Consider the following 13,177-nt stretch of genomic DNA (forward strand, 5'->3'; position numbering starts at 1 on the left):
GGGTTGCCAGGGTTGAGGGGGACCCTCAAGTCCCATAAGGAGTGAAGAGGCTTTTCTCAAAACCTGTTGTCATTAGCCTTGACCGGACTATTCCGATCATATTCCTGCTCTACACAAAACCCTCTGATGGGTTCTCCCTTCACCCGGAATAAAACCCAGTTCTTCCCATGGCCCCCAGCCACTTCTCGCACCCCATTCCCTGTCACCGTCCAGCCCTGGCCCCCACCAGCTTCAGCCGTCCAGCCTTCTGTCTGGTCCAAGACACGCCATACACATCCCCGTCTCTGGGCCTTTGCACTTACCGTCCCCCTGCCTGGAGTCCTCACCCTCCTCGGCACTTGTGCAGTTCCGTGCCTTGCCTCATCCCACTTCTGTTGGCATGGCACCTCTCTGGGAAGCTGTCCTGGCCGTGTCCACACTGCTGTCTCCCTGTCCTGCTTTGTCTTTACCTTAGCACTGCTGGATACGTTATACAACAACATACATGTCTGTATCTGATGAATCTGTTCCCACTAGGAAGGAAGCTCCCGAGACCAGCAACGGCTGTCTCTGTCACGGACATGCCTGTTTCCCACTGCTGGGTCCTAGAGCCAAAACAGTGCTTGGCACGTGGGGACTGTTTGCAGAATGAATAAGTGATTGTTGTATTCTTCTGCTGCCTCTTGGAAGCATAAATCTCTTCGGGGGCAATCATCATTCTTTCTTCGTGTCCTCTGGTGCACGCGCTCAGGGTGCAGGAGGGGGTTGAGCCCCTGTGACAGTCATGGTCGCCCAAGACAAAGGCAGAGCCCCAATGTCAAGTGAGGCTGTGAAAAGCAAAACACTGAGGTAGGACGAGTGGAGGGGAGGGCCCTGAAACAGCGGGATCAACGTTCACCAAGTTCTTTTAATGTATGTGTCTTTGGTGTAGTTTTACCGTTTTCACTGCTTCACCGCGATGACACAGCCGACGGCCCCAGCCACCCTCATCCCACAGAAACACTGTCCCCGTTAAAGAATAGCCCCATCCTTCACCAGCCATGAGTCTACTTGTTGTCTCTATGGATTTGACTCCTCTACGGTGCCTCATGCATTCGGAATCCTATGGTATTTATCCATCCGTCCATGGTGTGGCAGGTGTCGGAATTTACTTTCCTTTTTTTTTTTTTTTAAAGATTTTATTTATTTATTTGACAGACAGAGATCACAAGCAGGCAGAGAGGCAGGCAGAGAGAGGGGGGAGGCAGGCTCCCTGCTGAGCAGAGAGCCCGATGCAGGGCTCAATCCCAGGACCCTGGGATCATGACCTGAGCCGAAGGCAGAGGTTTAACCCACTGAGCCACCCAGGCGCTCCGAATTTCCTTCCTTCTTAAGCTGAATAATATTCGTGGCACAGACTGAGCACACTTGGTTCATGCATTCTTCATCGATGGACACTTGGGTCACTTCCACCCGTTGGCTGTCGTGAGCAATGCTGGTGTGAACACAGGTGTACACATTTCTGTTCAAGTCCCTGCTGTCTCTCTTTTTGACCATAAACCAGGCCTGGAATTTCCAAATCATATGGTAATTCTGCAGATTTTTAAAAAATTTTTTGAGGAACTGCCATACTGTTTTCCTGAGTAGCTGCACCATTTTACATTTCTGTTGGCAGAGTACAAAGATTCCAATTTCTCAACCTTCTTGTCAACACTTACTATCTTCTGGTTTTTAATAGTAGCCATCCTAATATGAGTGAAGCGGGGTCTCATTGTGGTTTTGATTTGCGTTTCTCTAATGAGGGATAGTCTCTTGTTCTCATGTACTTATGGACCATTCGTGTGTCTTCTTTGGAAAAATGTCTACTCGTATCCTTTGCCCATTTCGTAGCTGGCTGGCTTGTTGTTACAGAGTGGTAGGATTTCTTTATATATTCACTTTGCATTTCCATAGATATTTTAGAGTAAGCTTGTTTCTACCAAAGGGGGAAAAAAGCCTGCTGGGATTTTGATCTCGATGGCACTGAGTCTCTAACTCTGTTTAGGAAAAAAATGATATCTTAGCGATATTAAACCTTACAATCCATTAGACTGATTTTTCTCTTCATTTATTTGAGTCTCCTTATTTTCAGTCTGTGATGTTTTATAATATTCAGTATAGTATCTTACATATTTAAAAATATTTGTTCTTAAATATTTCCGTGCTATTTTTTTGGTGCTATTATAAACATTCCTTACTTTTTGCTACTATGTAGAAATACCATCTTATATTGACCTTGTGCCCTGCAACCTTGGACTGAATTCAGTTGGTAGTTACGATAGTTTTATAGATTCCCCAGGATTTTCTACATAAACCATCAAATTGTCTTAGAGTGGTTTCACCTCTTCCTTTCCAATATTTCTGTCTTTTTTTTTTAAAGATTTTATTTATTTATTTCAGAGAGAGAGAGAGTGTGTATGCACATGTGCACAAAAGAGAGAGAGAAAGAGAGAGAAAGAGCGAGTGCATGAGCAGCGGAGGGGGGCACAGAGGGAAGCAGACACCCCGATGAGCAGGGAACCCACTTCAGGGCTCAATTCAAGGACCTGGAGACCATGATCTGAGCCGAAGGCAAACACTTAACCGACTGAGCCACCCAGGTGCCCTATTTGTGTCTTTTTTTTAAAAGATCTTTAGGTAGGTAAAAATCCCTTAGATATATAAAAAGCATTAGTCATAAGAGAAACAATAATAAATCTAAATAAATATTTTAAACTTTTGTTTTTGAAGAACGCCATTAAGAAAATGAAAATAAAACAAAAACAAAGTGAGAAAACAAACTACATAATGAGTGGAAATATATATACACCTACACACACACACACACACACACACACACACACACACACACACACACATATGTATAATGCAAAAGATTTTCATCCGAACTACATAAAGAACTCCTACACCTCAATAATAAACATTTTTAAGTAGACAAAAGACTTGAAGAGACTTCATTAAAAAAGGTGTCCATGGGGCACCTGGGTGGCTCAGTCAGTTGGGCACCTGCCTTCAGCTCAGGTCATGATCCCAGGGTCCTGGGATCAAGCCACACGTTGGGCTCCCTGCTCAGTGGAGACTCTGCTTCTCCCTCTCCTTCTGCCCCACCTCCTGCTTGTGCTCACTCTCTCCCTCCCTGTCTCTCTCTCACTGTCTGTCAAATAAATAAATAAAATCTTTAAAAAAAAAAAAAAAAGTCCAGGTGCCTGTAAGCGCATGAAAGATTCCCACCATCATTGGTGACTCATGCTAGTGAGTGGGCCATTCTTATGCTGTCTGTACTTCCAGGATAAAGTCATCATTGGACTGGCCTTCGACTGTGTGGACAAGATGGTTTACTGGACCGACATCAGTGAGCCTTCCATTGGGAGAGCCAGTCTGCATGGTGGAGAGCCAACCACCATCATTCGACAAGGTGGGCAAGCAAACACCACTCTCTCTTCTTGGTTTGGCTTCCGGCAGCCCAAGTGGCTCTTGGGGAAGAGCAGAAGGGGTGTGTGGTTGCATACAGGATATAGGGATTTGAGCGGGGCTGGGTTTTTGGCCTCAACACCACCCTTTCCAGCCTTCTCTAAAAAGCCCTCCAAGGACTCATCATGAAATCGTGAACACCTTATCTAGGATTTGTTGCTAGCCTAAGAAGAATAAAATTAAAACTGGCTGTTGAGCCTAGAATTGATTCTCAGAATGTCTGCCTTATGGTATATGCTCCATTAGGTAGCTGCGTCATAAAGTCGGGAGGATTACAAGCATATTGGCAAACATTATCTCTGATAGTTGTCTCTTCCCGAGACAGTTTTCAAGTCAGAAGTTATCACTTCCTGTGACATCACGGTGGGGGCGCCTTTTTTCCTTTACTCCCCATGGCACTTGCTCAGACCGCCTGTGACTGAGTACAGCAGAGCAGGCTGAGCTTTCACAGGTATCCTTCCAGTTTTAGTTGCATCACTGATAACACAGCGCATAACACTTTGGCACAGCCCACCCCTCAACACTTAACCTCGATCGATTCCTTAACTTATAGAGGTCGATTTAAGTCAAGGACTCTGTGTGTTGTTGTAATGTCTACTTTCAACAAGTCATGACTATTTTTGTGGATATGTTTTATCAAGATTATAAAGACCCAAGGACCTGTATAAATTCCCCTTTACTGAAAAGGTCAGATGTCACATATTGCTAAATCAGTAACTCATCAGCTGACTTGCAGGTATTTTCAGTCAAAAGACGCTGTCATGCCAGTGATAGGTCTTGTATAACATCAGTCTCGCTTCCTCTCTAGAGCACTCAAATCGAAGACACACCTTCAAAATGTTTGAGCCTCATTTGGTATTTCTTTCAACTTGGGGCTGAATGTTGCTTTCCCAATTTCCAATTTAATATCTCTGTAAAAATTGATATTCTGGAAGGGTCCCTGTGTCTGTGGAACAGCCTGTGCGGCAGTTTCTTTTGTTTTGTTCTGTTTTGTTTTTTTCCTTCCTTGGCTCCTTCACAAAAGCTGATGCAGCAGGAGCAGGAATCAAGCTGAGGTTGAGTTAAACACGTCTAGCTTCGGACATAGATCCCACATCCTTTTCTAGAAGTCAAGGTGCTGCTTAAATGATGTCTGCCAGTTTTCATGGTTTGGCTTAATGAGCAGAATTTTGAAAATGCCTTTTTGTGTCTTCTCTCTCTCTCTCTGTTAAAAATATTGCTGTTATCTTTGGTGTGACTTGAGAACCCAGTGGAAGGGGGAGTAGGTCATCACTGCTATTTCCTGTTGCTTCTGGAACTGATAATCATCCAAGAAAGCTTTAAACTCAGTAAGAAACATTCCAGGCAGAAGTCCACTGTGAAAATAAAAAATGAAACTAGAATGTGACCTTTGTAGAGGAAAGATCACTGGGGATAAATTTTCTTTTATTTAAAAAGAGAGAAAGAAATTTCCACGTCAGGACAGGTTGGTGCCTCACTAGTGAGTGAAGGTAGAATGGGGAGCTCTTCTTTATTTCATGCTGTCCGAATGCTAAGCATCTCTCTCCTTCCTTGAGTTAAACTAACCAAATATCTTTAATAAGTCTCGTAATCTGTTCCCTCTTGATGTAAGCAGTATGGAAAATACTGCCTTGCTGTCTTGCCTTCTTGCCCTGATTGCACAGTAAAGGGTGAGGTTTTCCAGACCCTTCTTTGGCATGATAGTTCAAAAGGAAGTATTTTCCCAGGTATATCTGGGTGGCTCAGTTGGTTAAATGACTGCCTTTGGCTCAGGCCTGGGTCCCAGGGTCCTGGGATCGAGCCCCATGTCCAGCTCCCTGCTCATGGGGAGTCTGCTTCTCTCTCTCCTACTTCTGCTTGTGTTCTGTGTCTCACTGTATCTTTCTGTCAAATAAATAAATAAAATATGAAGAAGAAGAAGAAGAAGTATTTTCCTGGTTGGAGGAGGAAGTTTGATTGCTCTTGGGTTCGAAGTCGGGACCAGAGCTGTTCATAAGGAGACAGAATGACACGGGGTTTCTGGGTGCCCCTGGGTGTCTTGTGACATAGTGCCATTGAACAGCCTTTCCCCCCGACTCTTCTTTGTGTCTGAGTGCGGCAGACACTCTGCGGTGTCACTGGCGGAGGCCGTGCTCGTCCCAGATATACCCCAGAATGATTTATTCTGGTTTTTGTCTGAAAGACACAAGAGGTCTGCAGAGGTCAGACTCGCTGCCCCTTCTCCTCTAGGGATACGGGAAATATTGTAATACCTCACAGATCTCTACTTCTGGTTTGAATAATAAAAACCTTGTTCAAGGGCTGTTCCTCATTCTTAAGAAACTTGCCCTGGCAGGGGTCCTTTCCAGGGGGTGGGGCTTTGGTGTTTCCAACGTCCACAGTCAAGGTCATGTTAGGCACCGAGGGAAGGCTGCTGTGAGAGAGCTGAGGGTCTGAACCACTTACACATCGACAAAGGAGCACATGATTCCTCAGATGCTGGGGGAGGATTTCCTCCAACCTGGATTCCTTGGGTTAGGGTAGCTCCATCCTTGACCTCTTCCCCTGTTGGCTTCCAGCCGTACTAAGTGACCTTTAGCTCTCAAATCAGTAAGAGGACAGAATCCTTACTTACTCCAGAAACCCTGGATTGGGATCTAATGTTTAATTTGCTTTTATACATCGTCAGGGAATCAGTGCAGCCTGGAACTTGTGGTGAGGTTAGACGGGCACTGAAGGCTTGTACCGCAGCTGGCTTGTTGTGTGGCAACCCTGACTAGAAAGTCAGTCACTGACAAGCTAGTAAGGACTCTGGGAGTGTTACTTGTGATCACGGGACACCCCTTCTTTGTACTTCTAATACTTGCAGAAAAGAAATAACAAGCTATGATTTCTTGCTATTACTTCTCTGAGGTGACCCTTTTCCCCCAGTAATTAATGACTAAGGCAAATCTGTTTTGTTCCATCTCTGGCTGTTCTCCCACCCCCATGGACTCCAGCCACCCACAAGTACATATAGTCCACTTCAAGCTGTGTCCAGTCTTCCTTTATACTCATGTGCTGGCCCCTCTGTCTGGCAGCCCTCATCTAGGATCTTTGCCTGGCAAACTCCTACTAGTCCTTTGGGAGCCAGCTTCACGTGTCACCTCCCCTAGAAATCCTTCCTGGGTCTCCCCAGGCTGAGTCCGGTGTCCGCCTCCACGTTCCCATAAAACCAGAACTCCGTCTGAATTACGAGAGCTTGCAAGCTCCCGGAAGCCAGGGCCACAGCTGAGGTGTGGTAGTGGGCGTGGTTCCCAACGTGGTACCCAGGGTAGATGCCTGCCAAGTCAATGAGCGACATTTTTTAATTCATCACTTTGAATGCTGGTTAACTTATCACAGCGAGCATTCCACATTCCCTTTTGTTTTCCCAAAGTCCAAGGATTGAACACTGCGTGAAATAACACCGAGTAATCAGAAAAACCGAATCCCACCTGCTGAAAAAACCCAGAAGTGTCCTGTGTTTGGTTCTAGATCTTGGAAGTCCAGAAGGCATCGCCCTTGACCATCTTGGCCGCAACATTTTCTGGACAGATTCTCACTTGGACAGAATAGAAGTTGCAAAGCTGGATGGCACCCAGCGCCGGGTGCTCTTTGACACCGACCTGGTGAATCCCAGAGGCATCGTGACCGACTCCGTGCAGGGGTAACGTGGTGGAAATCTGGGCGCGTCTAGTCCATTTGCTGCTGCTCTTTAATATAGTTTCAAGCGTCAGTCTCTAACTCTGGCACTGCTCTCCGGACATGAAGGCCTCACAGGACGAACAAGTCCCAGTAGGTGGCTTAGAGATATGCACAGGGAAATGCCAGGACATTGATCCCTGTTCCCCTCCACTATGGACTTGATCCCATGCTCCACCTCTAAGTCTTTTAGGAAGGGGCTCCAGAAGTCAGCAGCTCAGAAGTTGGTTATTTCCCTTTGAGTTGAATGTGGATCAGTACCTGAGTTGTACCAACCCCGGAAGGGTATCAAGCAGCGTGGATATCCCTGGGGCTCAGGCCGACACACCATGGACCCCCAGAAGACCCCTTCCCGGGTTTTGTCATCCCATCGATGCTTTCTCTCTTGCTCCCTACAGCAAGCTCTGAATCTTACACACAAGGCCCCTCCGTGCCTTCACACTTTGATCCCTTCCCTGCGAGGCCACATCCCTAGTTCTGTGGCCCCGTGGCCACCTCCCTGATGGCCGGTGCTGTGCCACCCTGTGTAGGGACAGCAGACAGGAACTCCCACATGTTTGTCTCGGTTGTGGTGTTCTGTTTTGGGCTCTATTTTTGAACTGCTTTAACCAGATTAACATGAGATGGAACGTGTCAGTTGTGTTGGAGGGAAGGGAAGTCACCGGTAACAGAGTATCCAAATCCAAACAAAGAGCCAAATCCAAGTCTCCTTGCAAAGGACCTGTCTTACCGCCTCCAGACCGTTTTCGCCATCCAGTGTTTGAATGTCTGCTAATGTCTTCGTTGTGGTTTCTTTTAAACCTGCTTCCGTAAACGTTTCACCCACCATCGTTACTCCCCTGCCTCTTTCCCTTCCTTTTCCTCTTCTAGGAATCTGTACTGGACGGACTGGAACAGAGATAGCCCCAAAATTGAAACTTCATACATGGACGGCACGAACCGGAGGGTTCTTGTGCAGGAGGACCTGGGCTTGCCTAACGGGCTGGCGTTCGATGCCTACTCGTCTCAGCTCTGCTGGGTGGACGCAGGTGACCAAAAGCCCCAGGCCTGACTCCTGGGGTTGGAACAGTGCTTTATTTTTCTTTAAACATTTATTCTTACCCACTGTGGGCTGGTGTCTGTAACGGGGAAGATGGTGTGAGAGAGCTCTTTTACTCCCCGCCCCCCCCAAGAATTGCTTCCCATCTTTGCTCTGCAATGTATTGTTTCTCTAGGCTTGACGCTCACTGTCTAGGGCGAGTTCTCAGTCTTCTCCGTCAGGGGTTAGCACCTCTAGCTCGCAGGCCGGGTCCAGCCCGCCATCTGCTTTGGTACCACCCGGGTCTTATAAATGGTTTTTACATTTTTCAATGTTACATATTAAGAGGTTACATAAATGCCTCCACCGTCCTCAATTTTGCCTCTTGGCCCACAAAACCCAACTTAATTACCATCTGGCCCTTGGAGAAAAAGTGTGCTGACCCCTGGAGCCTGTCCTCATCCTAGTGTTATCTGTTACGCAATTCATGACTTACATTCCTCTCGCTCGCATCTGTCCCTTGGGGCTCAGGCAGGACTTGGAGCCAAGGAAGAGAAAAGCGTTTGGTCCTGCTTTCCGCCCTGGCCCTGGGGTGTCCCTCAGGCAAGGGATGTGGGCGGGTGCTCCATAGGGGAGCAAGGTCAGCCGTCCCCCACGTGTCTGTGGAGCTCCTGCGCTCTTCGCAGCACTGTCAGCTGCCATGGTGGGGGGTGCTGCGAGGAGGGCATCTTGTGTCCGGTGCAGGGGCTCTGAGGGCGAGGAGGGAGGGCCTGGGAGGCTTCAGGGGGCAGGGACTTGAGTGAGAGCTGGGGGGTGTCATCAGTCCTACTGTGTCCCCAGGCACTCCAGGAGTGGGCGGGAGCACGGAAAGCCCCCTCGGCTCCAGCCGACATCAGAACCAGATCTGGGTGCTCCCCCTGCAACCCCCCGTAGAGGTGGGGATTGACCAGAGCAGAGAGAAAGCTTTCCACTGTCAAGAAGAGCAGGTCACATGTGTTCTCCAGGATCTGTCATCATCGTGCTGACTCCTCTCACCCTTGCCCTCCTTACTCATCTTGACACAAAGGGGCCGTTTCTCGGGTACACAATGAATGCCTTGTTTTCGCTCCGCACAGGCACCAGTCGGATGGAGTGTCTGAAGCCCGGCCAGTCGGGACGACGCAAGGTTCTCGAAGGGCTCCAGTACCCTTTTGCGGTCACCAGCTATGGGAAGCATCTGTATTACACAGACTGGAAGACGTATGTCAGTGGGGGGTGGGGAGCCTCCCCTGCCACCCTGTCTCTGGGAGGCCAAGCCTTCCCTGGGGGAACTCTTAGCATGACCTTCCAGCGTCCAGAGATGCCCGCCCTCTGCCTTGCCCTTCCAGTTGTCAGGAGAGGACGGTGAAGGAGTTCGGGGGCTGAGGGCGCCTTGGGGGCAGGAGGTGCCGTTTATTCGTCTGTTTGCTCCTGGATGGGCACCTCTTCAGACTTCTGGAGCTTGTCTGTTCCGTCCTCACAAGCTGGCCCGGGGTCCCCCGGCGGGTGGGCCCCATGCCCCCGCCATGCCCCTACTTCCTTTCGCTTCTAAAACTGCAGTGTTCCCACAGCCCCTGCTCGCCCACCCCTTCCTGCACAAAGGAGGGGTCAGACCACGCCAGTGGGTGCATCCAGGGCCGTCTGGAGAGAAAGCCATTTCCCCAGCTTGGAGTTTAGAGCTGAGGGGAGAGCTTCGCTAACCTTTGTCCCTTTTTAAGCAGCCAGAGAGACGCAGGTTTGTCCCTCCGCAAGAGGAGGAAGGGGGATGGCTGGGAGGAGCTCAGGCCAGTGTGTCCCTGTCTGGCCTCTGGTGTGTCCCCCAAACCACAGAAGACAGAAGGTTCGAGCCAGCAGATGTGCCTTTACCTTCCGCCTTTTGGTGTTCTGCAGGAATTCCGTGGTCACCGTAGATCTTGCAATTTCCAAAGAGGCCGATACCTTCCAGCCCCTCAAGCAGACCCGGCTCTATGGAGTCACCATGGCCCTGTCTCAGTGTCCTCAAGGTAACCCACGCGGGTTCCTCCTATTCAGGGGCTGGGAGGGCCCTGGCCTGCAAGCCCACAGCCCCGGCCGCTTACCTGTCTGGCCCCTCGCAGCTCTGACCACGGGGCAGGGGAGACTCGGTCCCTTCCATCATGGGTCTTCATTATTTAGTGGCTGAGCCAAGTGGAAAACGCTAGGGGACGAGGCTGGGACGGTGGACCGGGGAAGGGAAAGCGTGCATCTCGGGCTGGTCTAGAAGTAAGTGGTCTTAGGGTTCCAAACAGGAACATTCGTGTTACCATCTCTCCTGCTTTAAAGTCCGTCCGTGTGGCCCCCCAGCCACCATACTCATCGCTGCTCCTAACAGTCCCGAACGCGCCCAGGGAGCTTCGTGCCAGAGCCAGGTGCCTCACACACGGCAGCCCTACATGCTCACGCCGGGTGCTCCTTCGTTCCCTCGTCCTCATAGCAGCCCCCCCGAGGCGGGCACCAGGCTTGTGCCCATTTCATGCATAGGAAAAGCCCAAGCCACGGGCTCACAGAGGCACGGCTGGGGCTGAGCTGGGCAGCCCGGCTCCAGAACCTGCTTTCCCCGAGCTCGTCCTCCCCGGCTTCCCACCACCGCCCCCCCTACCCGCCGGCCCGGTGCAAAGCCGAGGGTACAAGAGAGACACTGCACACTTTGTGCTTGGAAATCCCAGCTCCGTGTTATAATCTGACCTGGAGAAGCCTTCTCAGGTCCCATTCAGCGGCTTTGTTGCTAAATCTGCATGGTCCCCGGCTCAGGAACCGCGAAATGATAGTCTTGCCCACCTGGCAAATCCTAGTGAGGATTCCCTGTTCCTGCAGCAGCCACGTGCTTGGCCCCCTAGAAACCAAAAAGGGGGCTCATAGGGGGGCTGCTCTCTCAGGGGGCAGTTGAGCTGATTTCTGCCTTTTCCAGGTCACAACTACTGCTCAGTGAACAATGGTGGCTGCACCCACCTCTGCTTGGCCACCCCCGGAAGCAGGACCTGCCGTTGCCCCGACAACACGCTGGGGGTTGACTGTATTGAGCGGAAATGAAGACAAAAGTGTCTTATTCCCTCTGGACATATTCAACACCCTGCTTGAAAGGGTCCAGACTGAAAACTCTCTGACCCGGTGGCCACCACGCCCAGATCCTACCCAGCCTGAGCCCCAACAGTGTTCCCTTCACTGTCCCCCAAAACATATGCCCTGGGCTTCCGGAAAACCTCTTTCCCTGCACACAGAAAACCCTCCCGAGGGAGGACTATATGCCCATCCCAGTGATCTGGAACCTTTCCCCAACTTTGCACCCCAGTGGTGAGCAGAGCCTCCCCAGGCCTGAACTGCCGTCTCCGTGGCCTTATGAGCTCAGCCTCACTCTGACACACCTGCCATCCTGTTATCTCCCTGACACACCAGCCAGGGCCACCGAGGCGAGGCTGTGAATGAAGGAGGGCGTTAACCCTCCCCCTCTTTGCCCTTGGTGCTCTGATTTCCCTCCCCACACCCCTGGTTTTTCCCTGAGTTCTGTCCCACCTGCATCCTGCCCTAGGCCCCCATCACAGTGAGCAAACCTTGCCCCTCATTCAAAACCCACCTTGTCTTAGGGCTGTGTGGACACTTGTGGGCCATGAGGAGAAGCCCCTCCCGGATAAGTGACTGGCATTTCAGAAGTAGCCTCTGGTAAGCAAAGCCTTCAGTCAAAAGAGTATCTGTTGGTAGGAATTTCAAGGTGTGGAGTCAGGTGTTTGAGGGTAAGGATTGTTTGGAAGTGCTTACCTAAGTTACACCAATGGTAACCAACGTATTCCTCTTTGCACAAAGCACTTGGATCCCAGCATCCGGTCTCTTGAGTGGCCTAGCCCCGTGGCTGGCACCGATCCCCCCTCCCTCACTTTAGGCATAGCTGGGGGCTGGTATGCCTCCCCCAAGTTGATGACCTCCCCGCAGACCTTCCCCACTCTCCCGCCCTTGTGAGAGCTGACCACCAGTCACCATGAGCTCACTTCTCCTTTGTCTCTCCCTCTGCTCATGGTCTTGCTAGCAGTCTTCTCATCGAAGAGGACCAGATCGTGTATTTATACCCCTGACCCAGACCCTTGATTGCTCATTGGTGTCATTAAAGGGACCACGGCCATCTGTCATGTTGATGTGTTTAAAAACATCTCCAGGCCAGATGAGTAGCTAATGTTACCTTTTATCAGCTGTTTCCCAGAGTTGCAAAATAACAGGAATTTTTAATTGAAAGCTGGACTTCAGGTGTGAGAGTCAGGAAAGGTTAGGGTAAGGGAGTAGCGAAGGCACAGCGGAAAGGTCTCACAGAGATTGGTCAAGAGGAAAGAGTACAGAGGGCTATTTAACAACAGCAACGAGAAAAGCTCCTTAATAATCCCAAAGAGGAAATGGTACCTTTTGCCAAAGAACGCTTACACTTGAGGACATGGAAGAATTTGCTTGTTTTTCTCCCTGGGCCAGAGATCCTTGCCCTTATCTGCAAAGCTCAGCGAACTCATCCCTCCCCGCCCACCCCTCCTCCCCACACTGTCCTCATCTGCTTCAGCAACGCGGTGGTGCCTGGATGGGGAAAGAGCCTTTCCCTGGATAATTGGAGTTTGTTGTGAGAGCCAAATATATCCCCCCGAATCACATGATTTGGGGATACATGGGTCTTTTATCCAGCCCAGCTCCCTGAATTAGTTTTGCTTTTTTTTTAATGTATTTATCATTCCATATCAAGCCCTCTATATCAAATGTTTGTCATGATTTTGTATAGTTTTTATAACTTTTATTCATTTTACTAGATTCATTCTAAAAGTTTCAAATGGTCAATTCTTAAACTGTGGAACCCACTGAAGGTGCTTATTAACTGTTCCCCCAGATTTATACAAGTATTGGATGATTCCTTAAGTTTACAGTTGTACAAGTATCAGTATAGAAAATTAAACAATTTTTTTTTTGTTAAAAAAATCTTTATCTTGT

At 49.5% G+C, this 13,177-nt stretch overlaps 1 protein-coding gene across 1 annotated transcript in view; it reads left to right on the forward strand.

Moving 5' to 3' along the window:
* LOC111160478 (nidogen 1) overlaps window positions 1-13,162 on the forward strand; it is an 82,302-nt gene extending 69,140 nt beyond the window's left edge. Inside the window, exons 15-20 of the mRNA XM_022523620.1 lie at window positions 3,286-3,412; window positions 6,964-7,135; window positions 8,041-8,198; window positions 9,304-9,427; window positions 10,097-10,209; window positions 11,133-13,162. Of these exons, the coding sequence (XP_022379328.1) occupies window positions 3,286-3,412; window positions 6,964-7,135; window positions 8,041-8,198; window positions 9,304-9,427; window positions 10,097-10,209; window positions 11,133-11,254 (816 nt within the window). The 3' untranslated portion in view covers window positions 11,255-13,162. The remainder of the gene's footprint in view (window positions 1-3,285; window positions 3,413-6,963; window positions 7,136-8,040; window positions 8,199-9,303; window positions 9,428-10,096; window positions 10,210-11,132) is intronic.
* The last annotated feature ends 15 nt before the right edge of the window (window positions 13,163-13,177 follow it).

The sequence above is a fragment of the Enhydra lutris genome, unplaced genomic scaffold (genome assembly GCF_002288905.1).
Source record: "Enhydra lutris kenyoni isolate GAN:26980312 unplaced genomic scaffold, ASM228890v2 scaffoldscaffold76, whole genome shotgun sequence".
NCBI classification, from domain to species: Eukaryota; Metazoa; Chordata; class Mammalia; order Carnivora; family Mustelidae; genus Enhydra; species Enhydra lutris.